The 27,543-nt window shown below is 42.2% G+C and overlaps 1 protein-coding gene across 2 annotated transcripts in view; it reads right to left on the minus strand.

The window, feature by feature from the left end:
* The window catches only part of Dusp16 (dual specificity phosphatase 16), a 73,239-nt gene that overhangs the window by 14,839 nt on the left and 30,857 nt on the right, over positions 1 to 27,543 (minus strand). For both annotated transcript variants that reach the window (XM_004626072.2, XM_023709487.1), the window contains exons 2-4: positions 20,742 to 21,332; positions 19,639 to 19,777; positions 5,439 to 5,602 (exon numbers count right to left, since the gene is read on the minus strand). In XM_004626072.2, the coding sequence (XP_004626129.1) occupies positions 5,439 to 5,602; positions 19,639 to 19,777; positions 20,742 to 20,969 (531 nt within the window). In that variant the 5' untranslated portion in view covers positions 20,970 to 21,332. The remainder of the gene's footprint in view (positions 1 to 5,438; positions 5,603 to 19,638; positions 19,778 to 20,741; positions 21,333 to 27,543) is intronic.

The raw sequence follows: 27,543 nt of genomic DNA on the forward strand, positions 1-27,543 counted from the left end.
AAAAAAAAAAAAAAAAAAGAAGCAGGGTATTTATATAATCATTTGGCTTTGTTTTGGCATGTTGTATAAAACACATACAAAACTGAATATTCTGTCCCATAATTAAAAATTATCATTAAACTACTAGGACGTAGTCATCTTGTGCTATTAAATATTTAGCTCAATGTTAGGGTAAATGTGCTAACGCATACCTCTGACTGGTGAGATAAATCCTGCTCTGGCTGTCAGATAGCCTTCTGGTTCCTTGGGGCTTGCAGATCTTTGAGCTCATCACCCTGGCTGCTTGTTCCCAAGAGTGAAGTCTGGCCTGGTGTCTGTCACTATCAATACCCACAGCCCCTCTGTAACCTCCATGGCATAATCCCTCTCTCTCTCTCCCTGCAACTCGCGCTAACTCAGATCACTACGCCTGGAACCCATCAGCTGTACAATCTCACACCCTACCCACCTCTGTCTCTCATCTCCACATGTCTGTCTTCTGTCACTCCCTCGCTCCACTCCGTAGCTCAATTGCCCTGCCCCTTTATCACCCCTCATGCTGCGCTGGCAGAATTCCAAACCCAGGTGAAGCCAGTTCTCCCCCATCTGCATTTGCACCCAGACAGCTGAACAGGCCAGGCAAAGACCACAGCACGGCCTGCTCTCACCTGCCACTCCTCACTCCACTCCCAGGTTCATTCCTGTTCCCCCTCCCATTTGCCATTCCACCCATTTCCCTTTTCCTTCAGACTCCCTAGGTGTCCCTCCTCATCCTCAGCTACAGATGATCCTGTTTCCAGCTACCGTGGAAACACTAAAACAATCAGAAGGAGTGTTTGGTAGATCCCCACCTCCAGCACACGCACCTGGCTACTCTGCCTTCCTGTTTATCGCTAGGGATGAACTGGCCCAATCCCCTAAGGCCAGGCCCTCTGCTGCTGACTAAGTCCCATCTCCCTTTCTCAAGGACGAGGCTCTAACTTTTCTCTGCCTCTCCTACATCAGTTTTCCATTCTCCTTATCAGCAGTCACACCAACCAGTATCTCTCCCATCTTAAAGGACCTCTTCTCCATTTTTTCCTCCAGCTATTCTCCACATATTTGCTACTCTCATTAGCAGAATTTCTAGAAAGAGCTGCTTACACTGGCTTGCCATCTCCAGTTCCTCTCATCCGGCTACCTCCTGATCCTGCCCCAGTCAGGTTACCCTGCAACTCTGTCAGAACTACGTGAAGGTCACCAGTGATATACACCTCGCTCCGATCACTGGCTCTCAGTCCCACCTTCCAAGGTGCATCTGACTCCTCTGTCTTCCTAGAAAATGCTGTTATTTGTTTCCTGGACTTCTACAATCTCTTGATTTCCTTTCTTCTGTTGGATCCTCCTCAACTCCCCAGATTTTAAGGTTGGAGCACCCCACAGATCAGTCCTTTTCTCGTCTCCAGTTGTATTTTGTCTTAATAGTCTTCGCTATTTTGTAGCATTAAACACTACCTGTATGTTAGTGATCCCACATTTATACACCCTCCAGCAGGGACATCATCTTGAATCCATGTACCCATCTGCCTGTTCAACATGTCACCTGGAAGTGTAACCGGCATTTTAAGCTCAGCTTGTCCACAACAACTGTCCTGCTCTTCCCACAGGTTTTTGGGTTTTTTTTAAAAATTGTTTTTATTTGTATTTTATTTTTGTATTTAGGACAGGGTCTACAGGGTCTCACTGCATAGATCAGGCTCGTAGTAATCCACCTGTTTACAGCCTCCCAAGTGCTGGGATTACAGGCGTGCGCCACCAGGCCCAGCCTCAAGGGCCAGCACAGCAGGCCCGGAGATCCAACTCCTGGCCCCCGTGTCTGCCTAAGCGGGCGCTCTAATCTTCTGGGCTATTTGGCTGGCTCTCCCACAGGCTTTTCTGTGGCAGCAGCTGTATCTCCCAGTTTCTTTGACAAATGCCTTTTTCAGGCACCTTTATATCTTGTGCCATAATTAACTGTCCATTCAAAAATAACCCCAATCCTTCTCCCCACTGCTACCCCCTTGATTCCATCCCACTACCACGTAGCCCACCTTCCACACAGAAGCAAGCCAAATCACATTACTTTTCTGCCCAGAACCTTCTAGGGACTCTGTTTCTCTCAGAATAAAAGCTAACATCTTAGTTTTTGAGGTGCTGGGGAGTTTCAGGCTGGCACACTTTCGATCATCCTGTCTCAGCTTCTTCAGTAGCTGGGAATATAGGTGTGCACTACCATGCTGCCAAAGGCTAATATTTTTTCTTCTGGCTATGTTGGGAATTGAACCCACAGCTTTATGCATGTTGGGTCTAGCTGCAAAAGCCAACACCTTTACAAGGCCCGCAACATCCTGTAGTCTTGATCTCCTCCCACCACACTCCAGTCTCCTGCCCCAGCTACCTTGGTCTCTGGCACTAGTCTTCTCCTATGCTGCTCTTCCTCCATATGCATGGTCTCTGCCCTCCTCCACGTGTTAAATATCTCTATCTTGCCAGGGCTTTTCTTTACCACCCCTTTTATCTCAGCCCACACCCACAGGCACTCCCTGCCTCTTGCTCTATTTTCTTCAAAGACCTTGCCACCATAATACATAGGTAATAAATAATAAACAGCACTATAGAGCTTACCTACTTATTATGGTGACTGTCACATTTCTTTTCCTCTAGGTGATTAGTTCATGAAAATGGACACTTCTGGGGGGCCAGAGAGATGGCTCAGTAGAATAAGTACTTGTCTGGCAAGCGCAAGGGCCTGAGTTCAATCCCTGATTCCGCCAACAAAAGGAAAGAAAGAAAATGGACACTTCTGTCCCATTTACTGAGATATCCCAGAGCCCAGAACATTGTCTGGCACACAGGAGGAGCTAATACATATTTGGTGAATGAACCATGATTCTTCAAATGATTAAAGTCAGGATCTAGTAACTGGTGTGCTGGTATCTTTGGATAAAGAGGCTTTGTTTCTTACACATCTTCATTTTATAACAGCCAAATGTCATTCATTTCTATTCTGCCCATTTCTGAATTTGAGAAAGACTGTCTTATCTGGGTTCCGCAAGTTTATTGAGGAGCTTGAGTATACAGCATGAGGAAAGCTTTTAGGAGGCATGTACAGGCAGAGAAAATGAGCAATCCCACTGATAACAGACTGCACTGTATGTAAGGCAGTTGCTTAAATATCAGTTACACAAAGAGGCGTCTAAATCAGGTGTGGTGGCACATGCCTGCAATCCCAGCACCAGAAGGTTGAGGCCAGCCTGGGCTACATAAGCGAGTTCCAGGCCAGCCTGCACTACATAGCAAGACCCTGTCTCCAAAAAAACAACAACAACAAAAGGTGCCTAATAAATGCAATGTAGCAAAATAAAATAGCTTGCAGTAAAAATTGAAGGGAAGGACTTTGAAAGAAAGCCACAAGGAGAACTGAAGCCATACTCCTATACCAGCTCCAGCTTGGCACTCAAAGCTGCCTAGCCTTCCAGCGTCCCTTCTGCCATCACCTCCTGGTCCACACGTCCCTCTGGAAGCTTCTCGACAGTGCTGTGTCAGCACCCCTCAGCCCAGCTGCTGCCCTTCCAGATGCCTGTCTCCCCACCATACCATATAGACGCTGCCTGCTGTGTCTGGATGGCTCGAAGGCACAGCAAAGCTAAACCACCAGTTCCCTATTCCCAAGTCTAGGTCCGGTTTAACTCCTCTCACCTCATAGCCATTCAACAAAGCTGTGAACTGACTTACATTTCTTAAATTTGAAAAAAGTATAGAGCAAAACAAATGTGCCATCTAGTTTAATGTCAAAAATAACAAAAGTCACCTCTGTGGAATCACCTGCTAACTGGGTAAGACTTGCCAGTTGAAACAGGATCTTTCACTAGGAATTTTATTTTCTTATTTGAAGACTAAATATGGGGCCAGGGAGATGGCTCAATGGAATAAGAGCTTCCCTGGCAAGCGCAAGGACCTGAGTTCAATCCCTGGTCCCCCCCCCAAAAAAGCCTAAACTATGGCTGGCTTTGCCTCAAGAAAGCATGTTGCTTGAGGAAATTAACTTTGTTTTCTGGAGCAAAGTTGCTTATCTCTAAAAGAAAATTAATAATAATCACAAACTGAAAGGCACTGAGACCCCACCAGAAAGGTTCTGTACAAGCCTAAACTATCAAATCCCAAACAGGCAGTTCTCACAGTAAGAACAAACATAAATAATACCTCATTGCTGCCCTAAGATAGGTAATTCTTTTTTTCCTTCTGGGGAAGCTCGCTAGAGAGAGATCCAGCCCAACTGCTCTCATCACCAAGGAAGAAAATGTTAAGAGGAGCTATAGCCCTTCGCATAGGAAAACAGCATTTGTAAATTACCTGTAGCTGTAAAAAGATCTCTGCCTTTTCAATTTGTGGTGACAAATTAAGAAGTTTTTTATTTCTGTTTTTTTAATATAGTTAGAAGTTTTAAAGAAAAATCTCTTTTCCAGGCAATAAAAGCATTGTTTTACAGCATTACTGACTAAAGTTAAAAGCCTATCAATGTGGAGCCAGATTATAGGTCCATTATTGGAATATACCATATATATTGGGATCTCCAATCTCATATATATTCCTCTATAGTGTGTACATGCTCAGTGAAGCCAACCCCTCACCAAAAATCCATGTTCTTTCCTTTTTTTTTTTTAATCTCTTATTTACTTGGTACAGGGTCTCACTATGCATCTCTTGGACTCAGTGATTCTCCTGTCTCAGCCTCCCCAGCGCTGGGATTACAGGTATGCGCCACCACGCCTGGTTTCACTGGCCGGCATGCGGTACTTGGGATCAAACCCGGGTCCTTGCCCTTGCCAAGCAGATGTTTAGGCTGCTGAGCTCTCTCTCCAGCCCACTGTTTCCTCTTTTTACTCCTCTGAGTTCTTCCAACCAGAAGACCTAATGGGGCTGGCAGCACCTCCTTTCAAGCCTTGATCTTCACCAGCACCTACCACTCTCACCCTACTTTTCCCATCTCCCACCCCGCCAGCCCAGAGGTCTTCATGAGAGCCTTCTTCAATCGTAGCCCAGTCGAGTCCTGTTCCAGTGTGCTGCAATAAATAAATACATCTCTAAATGTGAGAGGAGTAGCCTTGCTGCATGTGCCCAGTTACTATAAGAAACCAGTAGGCTAAAGGCTAAACAATAGCCTAATAAGGCTAAAAAGCCTGTCCTCTTTCAGGTCTCTTGAACCTATGAGGAAAACAAGCAAATATGACCACAGTTTGGATTTCCTGTGGCAATAAATAACATCAAACAAAATAACACTCCAGAAGATGACGTAACCATTAGCTGGGGAGTCACACTGAGAACAGTGTACTTCCTTTCTGGGACTGCAGTGTATTTCAAATGACAGTTAATGGGCAACTGCTGTTTTTCCAGCTGCTACCAATAAACCTAGCAGTGAAGGATATTTTCAAAGCACCCACCTTGTTCAGGACATCTCGCTGGCAGCCAAGATAAAGATTGGGAAGAATTCTGGTTGGCCCAGTGTTGGCAACAGGTAAGCAAGGCTGAGAAATGCAGGTAGGGACTAGAGTAGATTTTCCTTCACAGAGGCCAGGGAAACAACGAGAGAACTCAGCAAACCCACCTGAGAATAAACATTATAAGATTATGCCAGGAACAAAGTAAAAATCAGCCTTCTGTGACTCGGTGGCGAAGCTGTTTCAAACAGAAAAATCAAATCTCACATATTCAGGTGGATACCGCTGTGCACAAATTCCTCTTACAGCGTCCAATGCTAAACCTGATGTGTTATCTATCCAGCACCGAGCTCGGCATGTGAGGAGGCCACAGCATGGGTGTGCACGTCTGAAGGTGCCCTCGATGTCTCACAGGCCCTGTGACACTCACTCCCACTTCCCATCCTCCTGCAAACTTCTTTTTGTGGAACCTTAAAGAGGGCAAGTCGATGGCAGCTAGCTAGGCCAATTAGTCATAGAAACAAAATGAGGATATTTTAAAAATGTGACCTTGTCCTGACTTCCTATTTATTGCTCTTCTGTTCTGCAGTCACATTCTCAGTCTCTCTGTCTCTGTCTCTCTCTGTGTCTCTGTGTCTCTGTCTCTCTCTCTCTCCCCCCCTCCCTCCCCCTCTTACCCCCCCATATATGATTTCTCATATATGGGAAACACTGTGATATTTGAGCTCGTATGTCTGATTTATTTCACTTAACATTATGTTGCCAAGTTGCATCCATTTATCTATAAATGCCTCAAATTCATCTTTCTTTATGGCAGCACAGTACAATACTGTGTATAAATGCCACAAAGTACATATTCTATTGTTTTAAATATATTTCAATATATATTCAAATGTGTTTCATATATATTACTAGCTGAAAAGTGTTTTGTTTATCTGGAATTTTGGTAAAAATCTTTTTGGTTTATGTCTTGTACTCTGAGTAATTACTTTGATGATAATAATATACAGTGCAATAACTACTCTTATTCTCTTTTGGTTATGAAATTTTATTTTTTCATAAAATAAAAAATAAAAAGTTTTAAAAGTGTAAACCAAGACTGAATTATTTCTTCAAAATAAAAATTTTCTAGAATTCACTTTCATTCCACCATACATATTTTTTCATTTCAAAGATATGAAAAACTTTCACCTCTGCTCTTAGAAGTAGCCTATGAAGTCCCTGGTATCTGCAGGCAAGTAAACAGGGTTAAGGGTCCCATAGTTATCACTGATGTCTGAAGATATGTTCATTTTGCTAAACACTGGAAAGAAGTGCTGACCAACCCCTTCTGCTTTGAGCACAGGAAGTTCTTGTGTGAAGACTCCTGGACTCAGAAGAGTTAAGCTTTATTCTAGCCCTGACTTTCCAAGGATCAGCTCTACGGCCCTCCACAAGTGGAATCTCGCCACCCCTCCAAAGTGGAAGCTGTGTAGCTGAAGGAGGCACACTCATGGCCTCTGGAAAAAGTATGAAGGTGATCTTTTCCTGGGTTTCCAATCTAAATATTCCTTCTATCTGAATTTGAACCCAGGAACCAAATAGATTCTCACACACTTTCACACACATCCCTTGCTATTCATATGCTCACTGCTTAATAAGCCTGAACTCAGGAACCAAGATTTCAGTTATCCGGAATGCTTAAAATTCACATTATTATTAATTTATAATACTGCTCAACATATTAATGTAAGAAACAATGTTAAATCCTATTAGAAGAAAATACAATCTCACTTTTTACAATACCTCTTTAATTGAGCCTTAAAGAAGCTGACAGAAAGAGAAAGCTTTAACTATTATGTTCACCTCAAGCATAACCCAGCGGGACTCCAGGGTCTCGTGTCCGTGCTCAGTGCGGGCCCAAGACATGTGAGCTCGGGTGGCAGGAAGCTGTGCCACCCTTGCAGATGATCAGAGTATACTCCTGGCCTCCAACTGGCTAATTATCTGCATTTTAAGTTCTTAAACTTACTGAAGTTTTTAAGATAATATATATGATGGACAGAGTAGGTTCATTATAGAAATCAGAAACTTCTCTGTGTGGTGGCCGAGGCCTTGCGGTTGGGTACCTGCAGTTTCATCTCTTAGGATTTCCAAACCTGGCCTTCAGCCATACAAAACTCATGGCTACTTCCTGCCCGGGAATGCCACCCTGGCGCGCCCGTGTGCAGCGCGTGGAGGCCACAGCACACGCGCACAAGCCCCGATCACATGGCAGAGTCAGCAAGAGCACAAGCTCCTTGGCCTGCGCTCTCACCCTGGCATCACCACTTTCCTTCTAGTCGTCTTGTCTGGCCCTCCTGGCTCCCGCCTTCCTCATCTATGGAATGAGTGTGTCAGTCACAGCTACCTCACGCTGTTGAGAGGCTTAGCTAGCACATCGAGTGGGCTGTGTGGAGCACAGGCGCCAGCGATGACTACTGCACTGCAGTGTCTGGAGGTGCAGGGACCAGTGTCCTCTGTGAGGCCTTCCTCCACTCTTGATCTGCAGCTCATTTTTTAGCTACATCTCCCTAGACACCAAGTAAAAAAAAGCAAGCCTTGTAAGGTTACCTTCCCCAGAGTGTGTTCCACAGCACTGCTATCCTACAAAGAAAATGTAATATTTGTCCAGAAAAGTAAGAGAAATACTATTTTTCCTATCTCTCTCTGGGAGAGTCACAGCACTCAATACTATGTTCAAGGATCCAAAAATATCTTCAAAGAAACGGGTTTATTTAAGCTAAATAAACTTCCAAATTTATTTGACCATGGAATTTCCTCTAAAACCTGTTCATTGCTGTGCAGTTCAAACTTACAGCAAGGACTGGGGAGATAGTTCAATAGAACAAGAGCTTGCCTGGCAAGCACAGGGTCCTGAGTTCAATCCCTGGTACCGAAAAAAAAGGAAAAAAAAAAACCTTTCAAACTTACAGCAATGCTAGACTATGGCCACTGGAACTACTAAACGGAGTCGATGAGAACTTCTGTACTCTAAGGACAGCCCACAGTCAGTCTCAAAAAGGGGACCAGTCAGTACTGGTATATGAGTGCCCAGTGTTTGGATTTAGTTTTATTTCTATAAATATTTTGCTCCTTTTCAGTTTCTCTTAATTATATAATACAGTTGTTGTTTAAAGTGTAATTTTTCCACTCAAGATAGTTCTACCAATAAATGGCAAAGGTTCTCATCATTTTTCTTTATATCGACCCAATATAACTGAAAGTCACTGTTTTGATTATAATTAATTGCATAATTTTAAGTTGTAACATTCATAAAATTAGGTGATCCTGGTAGTTTGGTACAGAACTGTCCTCATATATTTTTCTCTTCTGACTCTGCAGTTAGTTCATGGGATGGACTGTCACTTAAATCTACCAAAACAAACAAACAAACAAATATACCAAAACAATATTTCAGTAAACATTCTTGGGGAAAGAGAAACCAGAGGATCCAAGGAAATTCCACTTGAATTGGCTTTTAAAAGTACTCACATTTATAAATTATATAATCATGGAATAATCATAGAATTTACTGAAAATTTACTATGACAAGCAGTGCTTTAAATACAAGTATTTCCTCAATCTTCACAATTTCCCCATGATGTAGGTACCATTATCATTCTCCTTTACAGGTAAGAAAAAAGGGGTAAAAATCATACTGTGTAATATTTAGCAGAGCTAAAACACGTGTACTTCTCAGTCCTGTGGAGTTAACCCTGCTCTCTCCTGGATGCAGGGACAGCTTTGCCCATGTCTATGGGGTTCCAGCCCACCACTGTGACCTGACAGTTCTCAGGACCAGTCTAACAGTGGTCATGCCCTCTCCCAAACTGACGGAAGATTGGTTTCTCCAAAAGCATATGGTGGTACAAATGTTTCAATGAGAAAAAAGAGAAGGGGGTCTGACATGATCAAAGATATGAGACTCTTTAAATATACTCTGCATGTAACCCTTATCAAAGTTTACATATGAACTAACTGAAATGTTAATGGTCACTGGCTTGTTCATTAGTATAGTTTGCAAGTTGGTAGCAAAGCTGCATCTCAGCTTTCAAGCACCCTCTGAAGAACAAATTGTGGAGAGAAACAGTTCCATAACAATCATAAACTCAGCCAGCCAGGCTGGCTGTTCAAGGTCCATCCAGGTCTATCACTGATTAGCACACAGATCTTAGATCACTAACTTCAGGGTGCCTCAAAAGTGAATGTGGCTCTAGAAAATTTCATGATAGGGAGCAGAAATCAATCTCAGAAAAAAAAAATGCAATCTCAGAAAAAGAAAAGCGCCAAACCAAACAACACTTTTTTTTTTTTTTTTTTTTTTTGGGGGTACCAGGGATCAAACTCAGGACCTTGCACTTGCCAGGCAAGCACTTAATCCACTGAGCTATCTCCCTGGGCCAAACAACATTATCTTGTAAAACACATTATCAACAAAACAAGAACCCTCTTGTTTACAGATATTTTCAACTGATATCTAAGACAAAAACAAAGTCAAATATTTAAAAATATTTAGCAGATTTAAATAAAATTTCAGTCTGGCTTAAAATGTCCCAACCTGTAGTTTCCCGTGACTTCCAGAAAACACTAGCTCAGCCAAGAACACATGTGCCCCAGTCTGTATCTCTGACCACGTTCCACCCTGCAGCCATCCTTCATTGACAGCTTTTTCCATTCACTGACCTTTCATTCAGTGTCGTGCTCTAGTGAGTCTAGTTTCATTTATTAACAACAGATGAGATGCTGCCTGATTTCCTCTGAACCTTTTAAAAACTATCAACTCAGTTCAGAAATACAGTAAAGTATATCAAAAAAGACAACGCTTTTCCTTTCTTTGGTTCTCTTAAGAGCTACAGCAAGAGAAAAGCACTCTGTTGCACAGGGCCGATGGATGCACAGCAGAACTCTGGCGTGCTGCCCTGTCTTAGCTCTGCACCAAGCTCTGCCACCCTGTGGCCTCCATGGGAGGGTCCCTCACACTAGAGTATCAGGTTGCTACCCTCCTTCGCCTACAGCCAAAAGCCAAAGGAAAAAACTGATAAGCTTCTTGAAAAAGCTTGCAAATATTTTTAAAAGTTGTTCAAGGATCCGTTATACTGTTCTGTCTTACCAAGTTTCTCCTGTCTCTAAAATGTGTGTTTATCCTGTGGAATGCAGAAAATAGGAAGGGTCATAATGCATGCGATTCCCACACATCCACGCGATCTAAGGATGGAGGGGTCTGCCAGCCCCGCACACCGCAGCGTTTGTGTCTAAGTGTGAGGACGACACGTTCGGCATCGTGGCCTCTGTGGATTTGAGTGGACAATGCTGAAGTCCACATTTCTGTTTGTTAGTTTTCTATAAATTCAACCAAAATAATACATATTTAGAAATTAAGTTGCAGAGATAATATTTGTTCAGGTATATATAATGTACACAACACCTTAACTTAGCCATGAAAATTTTTTTCCTCAAGGTCACTACCATCAAATTCCAACCAAAAGTACTATTTTCCATTAGAAAAAACTATAAAAACATTGCAAACTACCATTCCATTCTGGGGTGGAAACTTGCCAAATAAAATAAAATACATATAACAACCCTACCAAACAATTCCAGTTACTTTTTCTTTTCTCTTCCCTTTGACTCATGTAATTAGTTATATATCAGTTTATTTTCTTAAAATTAAGCGCCGGCCAAATAGCTCAGCCAAAGCGCCTGCAAGCAGGCACAAGGGCCAGGGGTTTGATCCCTGGCCCTGCTGTGCCGGCCCCGCCCTCGGGGCACAGTGAGACAGCAATTGAGATTGGGTGTGGTGGTGCGCTCTTGGGAGGCTGTACAGGCAGATGACTGCGAGTCTGATCTGGTAGTGAGACCCTGAACACCCTGTAGATCTTTCCCTAAACTACAAAATAATAATAATAATAATAATAATAATAAAGTAACAATATGAAAAAGAAGAAGAAAGGTAAACACACCCTTAAAAACACCAAACAAGGTATCTAACTGTAGTTTCTCATCATGTAAGTTGGTCTGAGTTAGCCAAGCTACCCAGGCTTGACGCAGCCAGCATCTCGGAGGGGAAGTGAGGGTGACATCCTCTCAGCAGCAGCCACACAGCACCCGCTTCCTACACGGCCAGCTCTCCACTGAGCAGCTCTGAGTCAGTGGGCAGCACTGAAGAAAAAAATCCTAAAAGGTCCGAAATACTGATCTATTCTCTCCTTCCAGTCTGCCTCATAGCTACTGTCACAGGCACCACGCACAAAGGAGACAGGTTGGGGCCGGGGAGATAGCTCAATAGCATAAGCGCTTGCCTATTCTCGCAAGTGCAAGGGCCTGAGTTCAGTCTCTGGATCCGAAAAAAAAAAAAAGAAAGAAAGAAAAAGAAAAGAGACAGGTACACAGTTTAGAGACTTCAGTGAGCCTAAGAAGTCACCACGTTTCCTAACACATATGCTACAAGCGACACATATACAACAAAAGAATTAAAACACTTCAGAGCATGAGCATAAAAATCATTCCACATTGTAGTAATGTAACTTATTTCTTATTCAGAATGTGCAGATCCTATGCCGCTCAGGATGTTATTAACTCAACACAACTGGCAAAACGCTGAGTTTACTTAAGAGTGTCTCAGAAGAAGCAGAGATAACTGGTTTCAAACTGGCAATACATGACTTATCCCAAAAACTCTCCAAACACATTACAGGATTTTTAATAAACACTTCAAATAAACAAAGATGATTTTAGAGAGGACAACCAGAATAGTCAGTCAAAAGGAATACAGTCAGCACCTACCTCTTGGCTGAAAACTAACAAGCAACATGGCTGGTCCACTAGTGAATGACGTTAAGACATGAGGAAGGTGAACTGTGTTTTGGGACTTCCTGGGAAGGAAGACTGAGGAGAACGCTTACTTCCATCAGCAGAGAAGGATAAAGATTATTAAGGAGACCACACATGTTCATTTTCACCTGACAACAAGAGTTCCCACTTTGCACCTTCAGGCTTAATGTCGCCAACTCCTATCTAACATTTTCAGCCACCTTTGGTCATTTCCACTTGCAAGACCTGTGAAATAAATTCCAAGCCAAAATCTCCCCGTCTTTCCCTATGCAGCTGTATCTAGTGGGTCCCATCCTGCCACCACCCCAGCCTCTCAGCAGCTTTTACCACACACTTATTTCCATGTGCAGCCTCTGCTCCCGGCACCTGCCTCCCATTCTCCTTCCACCGCCCTAATCCGAGACCATCATGCCTCATGCCTAGAAAAATTTCAGTAGCGGTTCTCTCTGATCCACTTGACCTCTTCCAATTTATTTTTATTCTTCTGTCAGATTAAGCATTAGATAATATGTCTTTATGTTATTCTTTGTTTTTGTTTTTTGTTTTTTGTTTTTTTTGCAGAATCGGGGATTGAACTCAGGCCCTTACACTTGCCAGGCAAGCGCTTATTCTACTGAGCCATCTCCCCGGCCCCATCTTCATGTTATTCTCTACTTCCAAATACCCACAAAATAAAACCCAAACTTCTTAGCCAGACGATCTAACTCCAGTCAAAGTCCAGCCTCCTTTTCCCCACTACCATCCTACCTGTACCCAACACACTTGTACTTTCTTATCTCTGGGCCTCTGACAACTCAATCTTCCCAATTCACTTTATACGTCTTTCGCGATTATAGGTAAGGACAAGTTACACCCACCTCCTCTTTGTGTGTAAGTGTGGTGCTAGCACTCAGACTCAGGGCCTTCGGAATGCTCTGAAATGGTCATCACTAGCTACATCCCCAGCCCTAGTTATACTTCTTCTGCCCACGATAGTCAAAAAAATGTTTTAGCATAACCAAATAATAAATTTTGTACCAAAACCCTCTCATGCATGCTCACCACTGAAACAGAAGTTTCACAACTCCCCCTCTTATGTGAAATGCTGACCTATTCTATTTTATTGAAAACAAATTCTATCTTCCCTGACCAGAGCATTGGCTATGTTATTGCCAACTTAGAAGTTCTAGAAGAACATTTACCAATAATTGGACAATGTTTACCATGATCTGGTAACTGAATTACCTGTGTTTGAGACTAAGTCTCACTGTGCACTTTAGGCTGGTCCAGAACTCACCATGCGGCCATGCTGGCTCCAAACTTGTGGTGATCCTCCTGCCTTAGTCTCTTGAGACTTGGAATTACCTCTGTATGTGTGTTGGAACATGTCTTATTTCTCTAGCTATAATACATTGTGAATTGCTTGCGTATAACAAGTATGCCTTATACTCCTTTGTAACTTCAGCAGTTAGCTTAGTCCTTATATATAACAAGATTTCAATAAATGTTTATTGACTCTTTCCTTGTTATAATGAGTAGCTGTTGATGGATGTAAGTCTTGTGTATTTTTGATGTTCTAAGGATTTCCTGATTCCATTCAAGACCAAAAGCTATGCTGGCAAGGGTAGAAGCACAAATCTACATCCTATTTCTAGACTATAGAAATAGTGACAAGATGCTCGGGGTAAAAGAGAAGGTCACAGAACAAGAAAGACTTTTTTGCTAATAGCAGAAAACTGGCAGAACTGGTGAATGCCATTTGGTCTTCCAAAATAGTTGGCCTTACCATATGCAAAGTATTTTATATGAAGGGTAGATCAAGAAAAATTTCTCTGATGCCCCTGAGTGGCTCAGGACTCCATAAGGTAAACAGTGCAGTAATATCTCAGTGGTTTAGACAATTGGAAGTACAAGCCCTCAGAAGCCAATTAGACACCAACCATAACTGGATGAGGATAAAATGTCTGTTGTCACCAAAAAGCACAACAAAATGAAATTATCAACTGGCATAACACTATGACTAAGGGGGAAAAGAAACACAATTCTAGTCTCTAAAGGATAACTCAAAAGTCAAATTTGTTTAACTTGTGAACTTTCTGTAAATCACCAGAAAAGTCACTTTGGCTCTCTGTGACACTCAGTGCTCTCCAATCCCCATCCAGAGGCAAGCTATCCCATCAACACTTCATGTATTCCACTCCATCAACAGTCCTCCTCTTTGGCCCGTGGCACAGTTTCCTGGCAGACTTCACAGAGCAACAAAGGAAGAAATGGATGCCTGTCCACTCAACCAGACAGTACTAGAGACCACTGAGATTCATAGCACTAGGTGATGGGGACAGAGCTGACCAAGAAGAGGCTTCTCTGCATGTGAAAATTTATCAGGACAAATTTTAACCAAATGATTAGAGGAAAAGATAATTATAATAGGTGGCCAGAGAAGTGTGGAATGAACAGCCTAACAGCTAGAGAAAGCCTAATGATTATACTGAACTTAGGAGACACCTACCATAGGTGAGTGGAAGAAAGGGAGACCCCAAGGCAGAGAGGGAAACTCAGAGCCTCTGGAAAACCCAGAGAAAATGATGCTGCAGGCTTAGAGCAGCTAGGATAAAGGCTTAATAAGCTTATAATAAACAAATAGAAAATCAGGCACTGTAGGCTTTCACGAGCCAGTAAAGGATAATGTATTTTATTGCAGATGCATATTAAACTAGAAAGAGATATAATCTGGATTACTTTAAAAAAAAAATAAAACATAACTTTAGCTACAGTGAGCAACGGAATGGAAGGTGGCAAGATGGAGGATCTGAGAAGACCAGTCAGAGGCTCCTAGAGCATTCTTGGGGAGGATGCTGGCAGCAGAAGCAGACTCCCTAGATGTCAGGGCCCTCAAAGAAAATCCAGCAAGTGAGTGGTGACCCGTGTCTGGCCAAATCCCTACCAGCTTGCTGTGCCTACCACATGTAAGTGGTAGGCCAGAGATGTGACTCATGGTGCAGGGCTTAACTGGCATGCGCAAGGCCCTGAATTCAATCCTCAGAACTGCACATGCATGCACAAACACACACACTCCTCCTTCTCCTTCTCCCCATTTAAGTGGTTTGCATAACTTAATTACATTTGCTCTCCACTCCCTTATTTCCCAATCTGGTCCTGATACTGAGGGTGTGGGGCTGTACGGAGGACTGAACCTAGGGCTTTGTAGATGCTAGGAAAGTACGCCACCCCTGAGCCTATACCTAACCCCTTCTTAAATTTTGAGACAAGGTCTCACTATGTTGTCCAGACTGGCCTGGAACTTGCAAAACTCCTGCCGCAGTCTCCCCAGCAGATTATAGGGATATGCCACTAAACCTGGCTACTGATATTTTTAACTATATTTTTCTCTCCAAAATGCTAATAACCCACCAAGCTCAAATCTTAACCTTTCAAGGTTCAATTAAAATTCCACTGCCACAATCCTCTTTCCCAATTTCTGTAGATACACTGAATCATTCCTTATCCCTCTGACACAGTTTAGCACATGCTCACATGCTTCCCTTTGTTTCTTCCAGTTTAAGCATGTTTCCCCAAATTAACCACAGGCCTCTCACAGGAAGGGGAAGCCTTTGTTTTTTCAAGTGTCTCCTTTCCCTGGAGCCAGGTCCAGAGCACAACTACAGAGGAGCCCATCAGACACCAAGAAGATCACTGAAGGAAAAGGCAGAGTGTGCCTGTGCCTGGCATTTCTCCAGAGCACACAGATGACCCAACTAGGGCAGGGGAAGATTGATGTCACTGTTGTCATCTGCAGTGCTTTTGTTTGGCTTGTGCAAAATATCATGACAAGGAGCCAAAGGACTGTTTTAGTGAGCTCTGTAGTTTCAGCCATTATGTCTAAGCCACTTGCTGCTGGGAATTATAACCTGGCATACTACACTGGCAGGTAATAACTAGAAAAAGATCCAACCTGGGCAACTTTGTGCAAATCAAGACTCAGAAGCAGGGCCAGCAATGTATGATTACCAGTGGGCAAAGCACCATTTTCCCCTTGAGGGATGCCTGGCGAGTAGATGTGATATAAATTTAGGATGTATTATGTAATGTGATACACATATTTACTGTGAAATGACTACTGCATCTCACATAGCTACCTGGTTTTTGTTGTTGGAATGAGAACATTTCAGATCTTTTTACTCTCATCGTATTTCGGCATATAATATATTATTAACTATTATGCTGCATACTGGATCTCCAGCACTTCCTCATCTTATACCTGAAAGTCTTCACTTTAACCAACATCCCCCCTTACCTCTACCCTCCAGCTAGTGGTAACCACTATTCAATTGTTTCTATGACTTAAGATTTCACATGTAGGTGATACACTGCAGAGGTTGTCTTTCTGTTCTTGGCTTACTCAGAATAATGTCCTCCAGGTTCAACTCTGTTGGGGGCAGAGGTGCTGGGGATCTTATCCATGCCTTGTACATGCTAGGAACCACGCCACTAAGCTAGACCTCAGTGTCTTTACTTCTAAAACTAAATAAAATCTTCTCTTCATATGTATGCACAGCACCTATTTTAGACTGTTTACACTGATTCTTAGTTGCTGTACATTTAAAGCTGTGAATTCTGAGTAACTGGACTATTTCATTAAAATACATTCATTTTCATGTCATTTGTCAAGTGCTACAGAATTCAAAATAGAATGTCCTTTTTCTAGACAAAAGAGAAGAGCTGAGGTAATGGAATTAATGATAATAACACAGAAGTAAAATCTATAATCAGGAAGATCAAGTTCTATTATACTTCCACTAGGAAAATCAGTAATTAATTTTGCTAAACCAAAACTTTACATGTATTACATAGAACTGTTAGCTAAACCTAGATCCCTGTTAAACTGAAAATGTACAGAGTTAAGTACATTTTTGTTCACTATAGATTTAGTGCACTAGCAAATCTAATACACACTCAAAGGTATTTGTTGTTGGGTGCAGTGGTACTGCTTGGGACATGCTTATGTCCCAGTTACTTGGGAAACTGAGGCAGGAGGATTTTGAGCTCACAGCTAGCCTGGGCAACCTAGTGAGACCCTGTCTCAAAAAAATAATAAGTAAAACTATGTTTGACCTTTAGTGACAGCAAAAAAAAACTAAGACCTTAGTAGAACTAGGGCCACAATGCTTCACCTCCCTATGTACTAAGCGTAAGGCCAGCTCACAGCGCTGATGCTCTGTGCGAAATTAGCATGGTCTCCCATGGACAGTTATTTCTCTGCAAGCAAAGCATTTAAGCAATTTTAATGATACAGCCTCCTCTCACATTCCCAGCACACCAAATAAGCGGCTGGATCTTGGCAAAAAAATTTAAAAATTAAACAACAACAAAAAACTGCTCCCCCAAAATTGATGGCACTGCCTAACATTTTCCTCTATTTATACCAATTTGCTACCTACCCCAAGGAACAGATCCATCAAGAGGAGTGTCAATTGGTCAGAGGCCTCTGGATGGCTGGGGACACTTTTAATAATCCAGAACCCTCTCCTGGGTGTTAGAAAGGAGACACTGCAGACCCTGGAAGCCACCCCCACCCCCAGGCTACAGACAGGCTTATGGGCCTGGGGTGGGGGTGCAGCGCCACAGACTGATTCCCTGTGGTCCACGGCGCTGCCTCAGGGAGCTTCCACTGAGCACTGGGAAACACTTCTTGGGTGAAAAGAGGATGGGGGGAGGTAGGGGAGGGGCTTCTGACTCATGGTGCCACACCACGTGTCCTAGCTGACCTAGCTGATCAGACTGGATTCTAGTTTTTCCTTATTGGCCACTGAGTACTTCTTCCAAAGCTACAGATGACTGATAAGAACAAAGGTGTGCTCTTTGGCAAAGGGAGTAAAAGGGCATTTAAATAGTCAAGACGCCCGTGCTGGAGCTCAAGGTGCGCTCCTCCCCAAGACGTCTGCGTGGCCTGCTTGTCCTGTCAGAGCCGTCCACAGGGAAAAGGCATCTCAGCAAGAGCAGGGGCATAAGCAAGCCACTTTGTCGGGAAGCACATCTTGGTGTACAACCTCTAGGAAAAAAGTCCCTGAGCCCATGCATAGAATTCCAAAGTAAAGTCCCTCACAATGGCTACAATGTGGGCCTAACTAAGCTCAGGAAATTAGTTTAGTGGATGTTTAGCACATTGATAGTCCCTTGAAAGAACGTGCCCACCAGGCTGGAAGTGCAGCTAGGTGGCAGTGGCTGCTTAGCATATGCAAGATTCTGCCTTTAATGCCCAGCACCACCACTTTTTTTTTAAGTGCCTATCAACAGACAGGATGAAATACTACAATTCTCAATCACAGAATCCTAAAAATGTCATTGTCAAATAAGCAGGCTTCACTTCAGAACACCCACAGAGAGATCAGACAGAACCACAGCACAAATGAAAGACGTGGCTACAGATGATCTGCAAATACTACCGATAACAGCAACGTACCAATAACTGGTTAAACCTTTTCTATTAAAACAGAAATACACTTCTAACAACCAGTTTCCAGTAACATCAAATTCACTCTATTGTCCTAACAAAACAGTGAAGGTATAAAAGTGATACCATGTATCAATATTATTTTCTTAGCTCACATTTTCAAAAACATTTTCGCCTATCCCTGTGGATACACCTGCCTGACAGCGGCTTTATGTAAGATCACACGTGCTGGTAAAAAAAAAAAGCACATGGAATCTGAGCCAGTGAAAGGGCTTCAGAACGTCCCCAAAATAGGCAGGAATGGATGGACGTCTGCTTTGGAATTCAGTGAGCTAGAACTTCCCAAGGCAGATATAAAATATTTGGTCATCTCTAAAATCATCTGGTCATTTAGTATTTGTAAATTGAGACTTCTTCCTCTAGTGTAAAAACAAAAATAAGTTTTACAACAGCCCCCATATAATTAGAAGAAACAGTCTGTACACCTCACGCCCTATTTCATTGTCCGCTAATACTCAGAAAGGTGACCAATCTCTGGAGTCCACTTTAAATGTTTAAGAAGAGCCCTGACACTGTGATACTGGTTGGACTCTTGCCGCAGAGGTGGGAACTAACGTGGGAGTTGAGGTCACTGCGTGCTTACATCACAGGTGAACAGAAAACTCCGTGGTCAGAAAAACAGGCAGAACAATCTGTGCAGCTCTTCTAGCTAATAAACCCCAAGGAAGAGGTACTTCAGCTAAATCAAAAATACACTGGCCAATGAGGAACGATGATCCTGTTCAAGTTAAACAGAACTGTTACATCATCAAAAGCTTCAACTCACGTCGACATCACAGCTGCAGAGACTGACGGCGCTTTGCACTCATAGGGCAATACTGCCTAGGCAGCTCAGCAGCCTCCAAGGACTCCAGGCCTTACCTGCAAGCAGGTGGACAGAGCTGAAACTCTTCTCCAGTTTGCCCAGCAGTACAGTGAGAAAGCAGTCCGACGACAGTGAGGCAACATCTTGGGAGCTCTGATCATAAACTACCACCTTCTGATTGCAATCAATATCAACCTGAAATGCAAATGGGCGGCTTATTGTAGGCAGGCAGGCAAGAAAAACAATCTTAAAAACAAGCAGTTGAGGGTGTGTGGGGCTAGAGCTCAGTGGCATAAGCGCATGCCTGGCGAGCACAAGATCCTGAGTGCAAGCCCCGATACTGCCAAAAAACAAACAGAAAACAGTTGAGCAGGCTCATATTTATTGGTGCTGACGCAAATAACTACTTCTTATTTTCAATGAATTATCTGAATAAATGTGAGATATGATTAATTTGCTGGATAAAGTTAGCATACACACTTGTATAAATCAAATTTTGAAAGGCTAAATTGATGCTATTTCTATGTAGATATGCTCAAATTGACAGATTTTAAATACTTGACCCTTATTAGAGGGGAAAGTTCATAAGCCAAAAACACACTATGTAAATTAAAACTTTTTCTAAAGAAACATTTTTAAAAATGGCTCCTAGTAATAACAGATCAGCTGTTTATTTAAGTTAAATGATAGCTGTTTTCATTCATGAAGAAAAGACACGGACTTCCCTAACAAAGGTTTTGGTATCCTAGGAATAATTTCCTTGAAGGTAATATCCTTATGTCTTGACAATATTACCACACCTAAAGGTGACCAGATATGAAAAACACAACGAATAATTAGTTCCTACTTACTTTCCAAAGTGGATTTGTACAAAATACAGAACAATGTTTAAATTGAGACAACAATTTTAGGGAGCCATTAATAGGGAAATAGCTTGTGCCCAAAACAGAACATGTTAACCTTTTGGTATAATTTAAAATATTCTTAAATGCGACAGTACAATTAGTGAATTTTTTTGACGTACTACAAGGTACCAAAATCTAGAAAGCAACCAAAACTTTTCAAATTATTTTCTCTGCTTAAAAATAAGGTTTTAATTAAAATTGTTCCCCAGTTTATCCATTTATCTTAAAAAGGCAAAGAAAAGAAAAGCATTTACCTTATGTTTTGCTGAATGCTGGATAAGTTCTGTAATTAACACTTTGTCCTGTTGCAACCTCCGCTTCATAAGCTTGGAGCAGTTAATATTAATGGCTTCTAAAATGTGGGATGTATTGTATTCCACAAATGGCCGGCTGTCAATTAGCAGCACTTTTTCTGTTCCACTTTCCAGCAGAGCCACCAACCTCTCAGTAACAATTTGAGTTCCAATCATCTCATGGGCCATGACAACAATCAGTCCTCTTTTTCCACCTCTTCCTTTAATTTGCCACGATGATGTAATGGTGGTGTGCTCAAAGGCTCAGCCACTCCATTGTACTAAAAATGTATGAGGTCAGGCTGGTGGTGACTGGCAAAAGGAGAGTTAAACCCATTTTCAGCAAGAGCCCTCCAACTGAATGTCTCTTTCTCTTCCCGTTGATGTGCTCTTGCAAGGAACTCCTTCCACAAAGCAGCCCCTCACATCTGATTCATAGAGAGATGGCTGGAATAACCATTCCACAACAAAAGATGCTTTGGGGCAGCCAGCGCATTACATCATTCTCTACCTTTGCTCCCTCGCTCCCACAGCTTGCGCTGGACTGACAGCCTACACCAAGAGAGAAAGACAGACAGAAAACAAAACACGAGGTCAGAAAAAAAGAAAGAGCATCAGATTAGAGAGTGTATGGTTCATAATATTTACTCCATTAATCTAATTCCACACTTGACGCACTGTTTCATTTGGACAAACAAAAGGGACAAGTAGGTATGGCTTCAGAGAAAAATACACTGGTGATGATTCAGTTATACCTCAACAGGCAAAAACTATAAGAAAATAAAACACATTCATGAATTATAATTACCTGGGGCCAGGACTACATGACTTGTATGAAATTAGAAAGGCTATACAAAGCAGCCTGAAGTATTATTATCCCAAATGGTTTTTCCATTTTTATTTACTTCTTGAAAACAGTACACAGAACAACAGCCAAGGGTGATTTTAACAATCTCATCTTATCAGGACAAAAACAAAAAACAAACAAAAAAAAAACCCAAAGCCCCACAGTTGCTTGAGAATTACTGTGCTACTACGTGACTGAGTGCACGCACGCAGACACAGACACCAGCGTGCAAACAACAGCCCCTAGAGCATAGGCGGGAAAACAGGTTGCAAAAATTTCAGCTGCCTTTTGAAAAGGATGGACAAAAATGGCTGACTTGCTTGTCACAGCAACTGCCGGGGCTTGTGATGTCCCGAGTTCCTCAGGAGGTAGTGATGCTGCTATGATTTTGGCCTGTTTCCTTCCTGTGACCATTCTGTGAGCTCTAAGTCCCTCAATCTGTCGCAGGCTTATCCTTCACTTTTTTGCACCCTATTCTCAAAAGAATCACTGACTTCTAGCCTTAGAAAATTTTACCCATTACCTGAGACTCTAAGTCAGCCACTCCTGTGTATATATAAAGCCTGTCAAGCTGGATCCAAAGTCTCCCTGTTCCTACCAAACTTCTATAATCAAGTATTTCCTCATTAACACTAATTGGAGTTTGGTGCCCACAATTTGAGCATGACCCTAACCTTCAATGTTCTGAGAGTTCTATCTCCCTTGACACAGCCTTCTTATACAAAATCCTGCCCTGTACCACATAGAACTAGATGTCTACAGTCAGCATTCAACTTTCAAATGATAAACTATCAAATGGCAAAGACTTTGTATTTATTATGCCCACTGACCTTTGCAAATAAGATGCTCCAATTATGACAAGAAAACTCTTGCTCACAAAACAATTTAAGACTTCCAATAGATATTTCATTAACTTTTTTCAGATCAGGATAGTAAAATCTTCAAACATATTCGTGTCATTCTTCCTGTTTTTATACTTACAAATTCAAAACTGAAACACAAAGAGGGCTCAGGATACGAAAGAGGTTGCTTTGCCATTTGCAGAGCACATAACTTCAGGCAAATCACATAAGCCTGTAAGCCAGTTTCGCCTACACAATGCAGATAGGCCTGGCCTTGTCTCCTCACACACCTCTGTTGTAAGGACAAAATTATGAAATTTATCTAAAATTCATAACTAAGAAAACTACACACCACCTAAGGGAGGGAAAATGCTTTCAAATGCATTGGTGGGCAAGGTTGGCTTACACCTAGAATCTAAATGGCACCCTGAGCAGACAAAAGCAGAAGCGATTGCGCCCTCCTACAGTCCTGCTGCAACTTTCCTCACAGAATCTGACACACTGAGTTAGACAATATCTAAGAAATCTCATCTACCTATTTTACAGAACAGCTGCATTAACATAAAACATTTAATTTCTTGTCTTCTAAGAAATAAGCTTCATTATATTTATGTGCTTATTTTTAGTACAGCTTTATGTCAATAAGGTACTGAAGTCGTCTCTTCAATAGAGGAAACAGAGCAGAGAACGTACCCTGGTCAAAGCGCAGACCCAGGCTATAGCCCTGCATCAAATCCTGACAGTTCATGGCAATGTAAGTCCCGGACTCAGACTGTCTGACTCTCAAACAGGACTTCTACTACTAGGTTACCCAGTTGTCCCTAAGTACCTATTCCCATAATAGAGCCGACTGGGAAAGAATAACACAGCTTGTCCATGAGGTGCCCAAGTGGCACAGAAAGTGGAAACCAGAGACCAAGAGTGAGTTGGTTCCAACAGTGACGCTGAGACTCAGAGTCTGATTGGCTCCTGTCGATGATAAAATCGGGATGGGACAAAGCAGTGATCTGGGTTAGCAGATCAGGGGACAAAGGAATGAGAGAGAGGACAGCAAACATGCACAAGTTGAATTTAAAAAGGGAAGTTGAATTTGTAAACTGTCATCCTTGCTTCCCACCCGCAAATGGTTCTACACAGCAGAAAATGATCATCCTTATCAGACAGAACTAGAGTCAGCCATTGCGGACACAAAAAGACCCTTTCCATGGCCAAGGAAGGGTGTGGTCAAAGTGACTCTAATATGAGCATGTAACTGAACCGGAGCAGGAAGGTCAGGTGTGGATTAAGCTGCGGCTCTTGGTGCCGGGCGAAGGCCTCCTGCACACTTCTATGCCCAAGGTCTGATTCTCCCTAGACCCCAACTGAGTACAAGAGCCAGAGCTGTGGCAGGGGACTGTGGAGTGTGTGGTAACAATGGCCTTGACCTTGTTCATTTACGGCTAAAGAATCTTGGTTAAATCCCTATCCTTAGCTACAACTTTAACTGTAAAAATTAATCTGCATTCACTGTTCATTCTGAAGAAAGTCAATAACCTCAGATCAGGGATGTGCCTGTTACAACTTTGCATCCAAAATCTTTTCCATTGGTAAGGATGTAAAAGATGAGCAGAGTATTTATACTATTAGTAAAACGACCTGCCCAAAATTTGTGTAAGAATTAGTCAAAAAGAACAAAACTGCTTAGACTGGCTGACAAGAGCCCGGACACAGCGGTGCTCAGCTGTAATGTCAGGTACTCGGGAGCCTGCGGGGGCAGAAACCACAAGCTTGAGACAGAGAAGCAAGACTTCACCTCCAAAACAAGGGATAAGGATGGAGCTCAGTGACAGAGTTCTTGCCTCATGTGCATGTAGCCCGGGGATCAATCCTCAGCAGTGAAAAGAAATCAGGACAGATCAGCTTTGGCTATTTACTCAGCCAATTTTTATAGTCTGGTTTCTCTTCAGATTGTATAAATCTTTCACCTTTTACTTAGCCACATTTTAAAGCTTTAATTTGCTGGCATTTTAATAGGTAATATATTCATATAGTTAATCGTCTACAATGTATGTAATATGAATAGTTGTAGTTTTTTATGTTCATTATGTTTAGCTGAATGTGTGAGAAACTGCTTTTAGCCATGTGTGGTGGCACAGGCCTGTAATCCAAACATTCAGGAGGCTGAGGCAGGAGGAGCACCATGAGCTTGAGGCAAGCCAGGGTTACACAGTGAGCTCAAGGCCAGGCTGAACATAGCAAGATCTTCTCTCACACATTCATGCATACACACATACACACAAGCCAAGTGTAACAACCACCCCCCCAAATATATTTAAATGAAAAAATATACTGAAAATCTTCCTCTAAGATTTGTCCTTTATCTGCTCAACTTCCCACCCTGCCCTCTAACTGGAAACAGTTTCTTTTGATCTTTTCCAGAGATTTTTTTTAATGAATAGAAACTAAAATACAAATATGTAGTCCTTTCCCTATCAAATGAATACGCAGTATGTAGTTTTTGCATCTTGCTCTTCCACTTATAATACTTCAAATTTTATTTTCTTCAACATTTACTTAGAAAGTAGACCAATCCATAAATCCATAGATCTTTTATCCTTTTGCAAATCTGAATAGAACATGCAGAAATACATAACCTTCAAAGATAGCTCCTCCATCCCCGCAGAACTGCAGCTGCTCCGTCAGCTGCCCACGGAGGTACCTACAAGCTAAAGTACTTCCATGGCAGCGAGCTCAAACAGCAGAGTACTGCCATGCTAATGAGGATCCCCTGCAACTGCTGACTGCAAAGAAGGCTAACATGTCACAGGCCACATTCATGGCCTTACGAAAATTATCTCTCAGAGGTCACCCTGAACCATTAAAGCAGTATTTATCATATTAAGGAGAGGAACTTTCACCAGAGCTACCAAACAAAATAATTTCAAAGTATCCCAAAGTCAGAAATAACAGATTTAGATTTTTTTTACTGAGCCATACAGATAGGCTGAGGCAGCATTTTAGTGTGACAAAATTACTATACAAATCGGAGGGGGAAGACAGACACATCCGTAAAGAGATGCCATTTCTGGTATACTTTAAATTTCAGAAATTACTTATGTTTCATATTTTATAGCACTTGATATTAACGTAAGCTTATAAAAGCTTTCTCCTTTGAATATACATTTTTTGAAGTCTGTTTTTGTTTTGTTTTGTTTTTCTGGCAGAACCGGGGATTGAACTCAGGTCCGTAAGCTTGCCAGGCAAGTGCTTATTCTACTGAGCCATCTCCCCAGTCCTTTCTGTATTTTATATGTGATTTATTTCTATTTTACTGTTTTGGATTTCACTTACCTAAAACCATGTATCTATGACTTTATAATAGAAGTCACTGGAATTTACTGAAATTCACTGTATCCAACTTTGCAAAAATATACTAATGAACTACACTACTACACTAGTCAGTTACATTTGACCTAAGTCTAATGACAACAAGTGAGGCCTGTTTTAATGTAAGGATATAAAGTTTGACTAGAAAAGAACCAATTATTTACCAGTAAGGAGATAATAGTACAATTTATTTTTATCTTCATTACTTATAGCCTTCACAGTTAGTGACTGACTAGAATTTTTTTCAAGATTTTTAAATAATTCTATTAAACATCTTCCTCTTCTCTGATGAGGCATTTTCCCTTCAACTTCCTAAACAGGGTTCTAGATGAGTCATACTGACACTCCTACTCCAATTTCTTTCTGCCAAGAACAGCAGCTTATCTGCTCGAGGCACTGCTGCCCTAACCTATCCACTCCCAAGGCCTACAGCAGGTAGGGAAGGCATGAGTCCCCATAAATATTTCCAGTGAGGGTCTGAAAGAAAAGTGGAGTCCACTAGGAGGCAGGGGCTCCTACTCAGACAGGTATGCTTCCACTTCAAACATTTCCTTCTACAAACAGAAAGTCTCAGGGGAAGGAATAAGATTCTGTGGTTATGGGGTGCTTCAAAGCACTCTTTTGTGAGGTGAGGGATTTAGCTTTATTTGGTTGGGATAGAGCTCAAGTTCAAATTCTCAAGAGTTTATGGAAAGGATATAATCAGGTGAGAATTTACTTTTAATAAACTATAAGCCAGACTTAAATTTTTTCCTTCCAATAAAAGTGAAAAAATAGACAACAAAATATACCAACCAACCTTTCAGCAAAGCCCTAAATATAAGACTTTCAGTAAAAGGAAAAAAAGGGACCTGGTTTGGAGCTCAGCAGTGCAGCACCTGCCTGGCAAGTGGTAGTTCAATTCCTGGGACCAAAAACAAAAGAGGAAGAAAGGAGCCTATACTATCTAGAAGCAAGAACACCTCAGGCTTTAGCCATCTTTTTTTTTTTTTTTTTTTTTTTTTTTGGCAGAACCAGGGATTGAACTCAGGCCTTTGCGTTTGCCAGGGAAGTGCTTATTCTACGGAGCCATCTCCCCAACCCTCTATTACTGTCTTGACCACATTGTCTTACCTAAAACTTGAGAACACATATTCTTTTCTTCTAAATTTATTTGGTACAGGGTCTCACTATGCAGCTTGGATTCATAGTGATCCTCCTGTCTCAGCCTCCCCAGTGCTGGGATTATAGGTGTGAGCCACCATGCCTGGGGTTCCAGGGCCGGCACAGCATGCAGTACCAGGGATCAAACTCGGGTCCTAGCACTTGCCAGGCAGGGCTTAGACCACCGAGCTATCTCCCCAGCCCAAGAACACATATTCTGACAATTGACAGTCATAGCAGAATAGACTACCCGAAGGAAAAATGTCTAGATGGTCGGAGACACGGCCCCAGCCATCCCTCATGGACATGCAGCACTATGGAAAGCCCCTACTCTGAGCAGAAGCTGAAGATGCTTATACAGACCTTAAGGACTTACAAATGAAGGCTGGACTAACAGCCAGCCCCAAGAGCAACTATAACGTCTTTGCTGTTAAGCACAGGCCCAAGCAGAGGTGGTCAGATCTGTGGGAAGCCGCTACCAAGTCTCTGCTAGCCAAGAGCACAGCACTCTTGGCACTGGTCTGCACGGGGCAGGGTCTTTCTCCTTAGAATGCTCCCTGTTTCC

This window comes from Octodon degus, unplaced genomic scaffold (assembly GCF_000260255.1).
Source record: "Octodon degus isolate 3935 unplaced genomic scaffold, OctDeg1.0 scaffold00012, whole genome shotgun sequence".
Lineage (NCBI taxonomy): Eukaryota > Metazoa > Chordata > Mammalia > Rodentia > Octodontidae > Octodon > Octodon degus.